The sequence below is a fragment of the Myxine glutinosa genome, chromosome 2 (genome assembly GCF_964187855.1).
Source record: "Myxine glutinosa chromosome 2, kmMyxGlut1.1, whole genome shotgun sequence".
Taxonomy (NCBI): domain Eukaryota; kingdom Metazoa; phylum Chordata; class Myxini; order Myxiniformes; family Myxinidae; genus Myxine; species Myxine glutinosa.
The window spans coordinates 235,876,876-235,883,058 of record NC_136262.1 but is presented as its reverse complement, the minus strand read 5'-3'; the positions used below and the strand labels follow the sequence as shown (position 1 = coordinate 235,883,058).

Sequence of the window (6,183 nt, the reverse complement as noted above, 5' to 3'; positions counted from 1 at the left end):
AAGAAATGCCAATAACAATAAAACGTGACTGTAAACTAAATTCCTAAACGGGACGTTCCCCCACACCAGACTTAAAACACAGGCGAAGGATTAAAATAAACTGGAAAATAAAAACGTGTGGTTTATTGTGCACTTTGCTCTGATCAGCTCGGGGGTGGTCTCACGAGGAATCGCCAAGGCCCCAGGGGTCCGTGCGCGGGAACACGCCCAGTAGGCTTCAATGCGCCGTTGTTCACTCGGCCTCGATGCACCCTTGTTCACTAGGCCTCGTCACGCTGCAGCGGCAAGCCGCGCTCATCCGCACGGAGAACCGCAGTTCCCGAGCCGCGACTCTTCCTGCTGCCTCTGCACATCTCCCGATGGCGTCTCTGAACACTATCGGTCCGATTGCTTCCTGGAGCCCATCATCCACGCACAATCGTTCGCGAGGTCCAGAACGTGAGCAGGCACAAGAGCGAGAAGGCAAAAGAGGCAAGAGAGCAAATGCCCGTCAGAGAGTTCTTTTAACATCCTGCTCTGACGTCATTGGCCCTTTTCTTCCAATCTCCGCAGGCCAACACCACAGGCCCAGCTCCCCACCAATCAGCATGCAGTCCGTCTTACGACGTCGTCGGTCATGCCTTGCCAATCAGCACGATGCTTCTTACTCACCCTTCCCTCTACCAATCAACAAGTTGCTTCTTACCCTGGCCTTCCTCTTGGTCAACTCCCGCCCAATCGCTGCCCTTCTGGACGTGGCTCTCGGCCTGCCTGAGCTATGTGTGTCTGCCAGGCGGGTTTGTCAGCCCTAGTGCTTGATCCCTGGCTTCCGGTTGGTTTTTATTGTTATTTAGTGTAGTTTAATGGCAATTCTAACTAGTGTCTATGGTGCGGTGCCAAAAGGGACAAAGGATAAATCACGAAGGGAATGACGTAAAAGGGATAATTTGCTTTTATTCCCGAAGCTAGTTAACATGCCCCGCCCTTTCGTGACTGGGACAAATATACACTGGTCTATCGTCAAGATGGCTGCGTCCGAGTGCGCAGACAAGTGCATGAAGCCTACAACAAAGATTGTATAGTGCCAAGAGTCCAAGCTGGAGGTGGTGGGGTGACCGTTTGGGTTGCTTTTCATGCAGGGGTAAAACTGACCTGGTTGTTCTGAATGGAAACCTGAACCAGTTCAAGTACAGGGCCATTCTGGAAGAAACATTGCTTCCATTTGCTCATGCAGCCTTTCGAGGAAACTTTGTCTTCCAAGATGACGATGCACGGCCTCATCGTGCTCGCATGATCCAACACTTTCTTGCTGACCGTGGTGTAGAGCATATGGAGTGGCCTGCCATGTCCCCGGATATGAATCCGATAGAGAACTTGTGGGCAGAATTAACGCGTCAAATCGACCACGTGGACCAGCAGCCGACCTCTGTGCATGAATTGCAGCAGGCTATTGTCACTGCATGGCAAGCGATTCCTGTCCAAACCTTGGCAAATCTCGTGAACAGCATGCCTCAACGTGTACGTGCTCTCCTGAATGCTCGTGGGGGTTACACGAAGTACTGAACTGTAATTTTACTGTCCGTAATCCCAGTCGTAATTTAACTTTTGTTTTTGTTAAAAAAAATTTTGGCTAATGTGCAAAATAAAGAGATACTTCTGGAAAACGTACAGAAGTTTAACACAGTACTGTCCATGAATTGAGTTCGATATCAGTTTGCATCACTTTCAAGGATCAATTTATTTGTTTCGAAATGTCAAATGTGGTTTTTGTTTCTTTTAAAGGTCACATTAACAAAATCTAGAATAATTTCAACATAATTCCAATGAACTTTTGGTTCTAAGACATCTTGAAAAGTAAATTCACCCCCACAAAAAAAATATTCCATATTAAATTCCAAGTCTGTGTGTGTGTGTGTATATATATATATATATATATATATATATATATATATATATATATATATATATATATATATATATATATATATATATATACATATATATATACATATATATATATATACATACATACATACATACATACACACACACATACACACACACACACACACACACACACACACACACACACACACACACACACACACACACACACACACACCTCCATACTATATACAATGGATCGTGACTTACTGAAATCTTTCATATATATTTGATAGTTATATATTATAATCAATCATAATATTTCGTCTCAGAAAGAATACTTTTAGAAGCTCGTCATGAGAAAGCTATAAAGCTGTTAATCACAGGTCTTGTGAACTTGTTACGATATACATGCACACATTATATGATATAGTGTATCTTTTTAACGTTTATACTTACAATATGTTTGAACCCCTGGTCATAGATAATGCAGATTCAAGGATACTATGGGGTTGAACCTTAATTAAAGAAATGGTGTTATATAAGAAGTGGAAACATATAACAAGGGTAGAACATAAGTATAACTCAGTCGCAGGGTTAATACCTTTATTTTAAGTCAACTGTGTGATCGATCCAAGGTTAATGGAGGAATACAGTACACGTGTATTTGCATTTCATGTTGGAGATATTTGGATACTTTAATGAATTACAAGGACATTTTGTAAACGACGGAGATTCAACAAAATTTGAGTCTTTTATCCCAGGAAACCAGCATTATGAACGACGCATGCTCAGATGGAAATGTTAAACAAGTCTTAAACGAATTTCGTTAAAATCAGCTTGTAAGATCAGGACACGATAAAACAAAATGACGAACCCACTCGGAATGTATGTTCAGAATGAGTTGCATCCGAAGTGCAAAGCGTTTTAATCGTTTAATTGATGAAGAAAAATTAAAAATCGAAGCTTTTCAGTGTGGTGAGTTATTTTATTTTTAACATTGTAAGGTTCGTGGTGGAGCTTGTACAGAAATGGCATGTGGGACAACGACTTTGGCAAACATCAGTGTTCTTTAACACAATTTACAAGAAGATTACTGTAAGACAAAGGACAAACACATTTGGAATATGGGATTTTAACCTGGGTTCTATACCTCGTGATCTAGGGATTTCACGAGGTTTAGATACACATATATATGGTCATAATGTATGATTGGGCACTACACTAGGTATGCGCTTTAAATGCATCATTAATACTTTGGCAGTCTTGGTGAGCGACAACTTAATGTAAAACGATTTTTTTTATTTGATTTTTTTTTATTCCAAGCTCTTCATTTCCAGCATCAAACTAGTGGTATGGTATATAGTCCTGGTAATAACTCATGTAACATCTGGTGGATTACAAGTCTGTCATGGAAATGTGAGTTGGAGGGCAAGGCGGACAAACAAACATTCGACAGTATCGTTGCTCATACACGAGGTCCGCTTACTCTGCTCCCGCCCCCATTCCAAAAGAAACGAGGGGAGGCTGGATTCGAGCATTTGCTCCTCTTGGACTTAAGTCAATTTACTGAGAGCGGGCTTCTCTAACAGGTCCGCCTTCGCACCTTCACCCCCATGCGCTCCGGCAACGCCCCATTTGCGAGTCGTTAGCGACGGCTCCCCCTCTCGATTCTCATCCGATTGCTCCCCGTACAGGGTTGCGCCACCACGACCTCTCCTCAAGTTATTGCTCGTTGGTGGATCTGCGTATTTATATTTATACATATATTAACGAGGTGCCACGCCCAATGGCAGCCCTTTGACGCGCTAGCGCCCTCCCTTTTGCCGATCCGCCAGTGCCGGTCGGGACACGGGTCGGGCCGGCACACGCGGAACGGTGCGACCACGGCCTGGCCCCGAGAAACTGTGGAGATTGCGCCATGGACGAGTCGGAGCATGAAGAGAAACGTGAGTTCGTGCAGTTCAGGGACCCGGGGTCGGGGAGGTTCCGAATGAGATAGAACAACTAACAACTCGGTTCACTATTATATAATCCGAGCATCTCCGATAACGACATCAGTGGAACTTTGGGAGGGAAAGGTTGCTTTTCACAGATTACAATATCCAAATTTTAAAGTTGTCTTGTGTGAGGTTAACATTGTCTAGTATCCAAATATTTTATGTTCAACCAATGTCTCCATCATGCATTTAAAGCGCGTTGAAAGATGATGAAAGATTTAACGATGTTTGCATTTCGAGATTGTTGTTTGGTCCCAGTCTAGATTTTGGTCCCAATTCTAGATCGTTATGATACCCAGTTAATCCGCGAAACTAGAGAGTTCATAGACCCCCTTACCCCGCGCAGTCTTGATTAAAAGGGACGTGGGCGGGTTCTGCGAGCGGCAAATTGAATTGGGCGAGATGATGTAAAATGCCGTAATATTTTGTCCAAGTGCTGTTAAACGGGAGGGTTTCGCGAGCGCCAAGAATGCGATTTGTGTTTTGCAGTGTTCAAGTATATAATGCAATTTAAATAAGATAAAGATTTTAAAGGTTGGAGAAAAAACAAATTCAGAAGTTTACCACTATTAATGCCGCGTCTTTTACACCACCTTATTTGAAAACGTTATATTTGTTTTTCGTGCCGATTGTTTGTGTCCTTTATGACATCCTTAAAAACAGTAGGTTTCCTGTTCTTAATTATTTTGAAAATTGTTTGATTGCCAGACAGGCAGAATTTAAAAAAAGGTATCTCGTTCCTCTCCACGCGTGCGTACTCGGGACGACATTCTGTACAATTTGCGAAATTCAGAGCCAAAGTACTGCTAAACTGTTCGTTTTCTGATTTGTGTTCAAAATATAAGATTCAAATGAAATGAAGTTGTTTCTCGAGCATAAACTGACATTTGTAGACAGACAGATCGACAAAGTAAACCAATTGCGTCTCCTCGCTTTTCGCTCCGCACATCCGTGGTAATAATGGTCCATCAATGACGTTTCTTTCTAACCGGAGGTATACTTTCGTAAGACATTTACGTTTGTCTAAAGATATGTTGCAGTCAGATCCGCATGAACTTTATGGATTTTAAAGAATACTTCGATTAGTTTATTAAAATCGTTTCACCAACAAACACATAAGCCTATCCGCTACCACACACCTATAGCTAATATACAGATCATGACGTCATGACAAAAGTTCATCATCTACACGGTGTCCGCAAAGTCGCGCGTCACAGGCAAAACATTTATTTGTAAGAATTCGTGATGAAGTCAGCTCAATTATGTTGAAGAATATTCATAGAAACCTGCTTTTCCGTTTACAAACATACTTTGAGATCGGTGGGACACATTTCCAACAACTGATGTAGACAACCTTAAAAATAAACGTTTTGTCTATGATGTGCGATTTTGTGGATACCCTGTAGAATCAATCCCCTTCGTTTAGAAATATTGATGAATGATGAGGTTTATTTAATATGCTTTCAAAATCAATTTTCTCAATTTTCCATCATTGAAAAAATAGTCCAAGTTTTAATATACCTTGTAGGTCATTTTCCCTGTAGATAATGTTTGAGTTAAAAAGAGTGGTGGAGGGTTAGTGCGTTTACCTCTGAGCTGTCTCGTGTGGGTTCGATTCCAGGCCCGACTATATACTGTCTGATGTAGTGCTTTTTAGGCTGGCAATTGCATCACAAAGTGCACCGTTCTTGGGATGGACATTAACCTGGGTGTCCCGTATTGGTATGCAGGCATTATCTGCGCTGATGGGCCTTGAAGATCCCAAGGCGTCTTTCACAAAGAGCATATTAGGCGAGTTATCGCCGGAATCCTGAACAAATTAAAAAATACCTGCTCTGACTGCTGCTGGCGTAGCAAGGGCAAACCACCCAGTGTAATCCTTGCCTTAAGACTGCAGCGGCGGCGGTGCCCATCTTGCTGGTAGATCAACAAACCAACAAATATTCGTCCGTAATGTACTTTGACATCATACTGAAAAAATATTAAGGTTTGTCTAATATGCCTCGTGTGTGTGTATATATATATATATATATATATGTGTGTGTAAATGAATATATATATTTTTTAAATGATTATATATATATATATATATATATATATATATATATATATATATATATATATATATATACATATATATACAAGTATATTATATAAATCTATATATAATTATATATATATATATCTAGAAATATATAAATTCAATTAATATGTATATAACTAAATGTATATATATATATATATATATATATATATATATATATATATATATATATATATATATATATATATACATATATATAATATATATATGTATAAA

At 40.4% G+C, this 6,183-nt stretch overlaps 1 protein-coding gene across 1 annotated transcript in view; it reads left to right on the top strand.

Annotated features, from left to right (window-relative positions):
• Positions 1-245: 245 nt before the first annotated feature.
• The window catches only part of LOC137422138 (insulin gene enhancer protein ISL-2B-like), a 46,853-nt gene continuing 40,915 nt past the window's right edge, over positions 246-6,183 (top strand). Inside the window, exons 1-3 of the mRNA XM_078772707.1 lie at positions 246-471; positions 553-776; positions 5,594-5,654. Of these exons, the coding sequence (XP_078628833.1) occupies positions 246-471; positions 553-776; positions 5,594-5,654 (511 nt within the window). The remainder of the gene's footprint in view (positions 472-552; positions 777-5,593; positions 5,655-6,183) is intronic.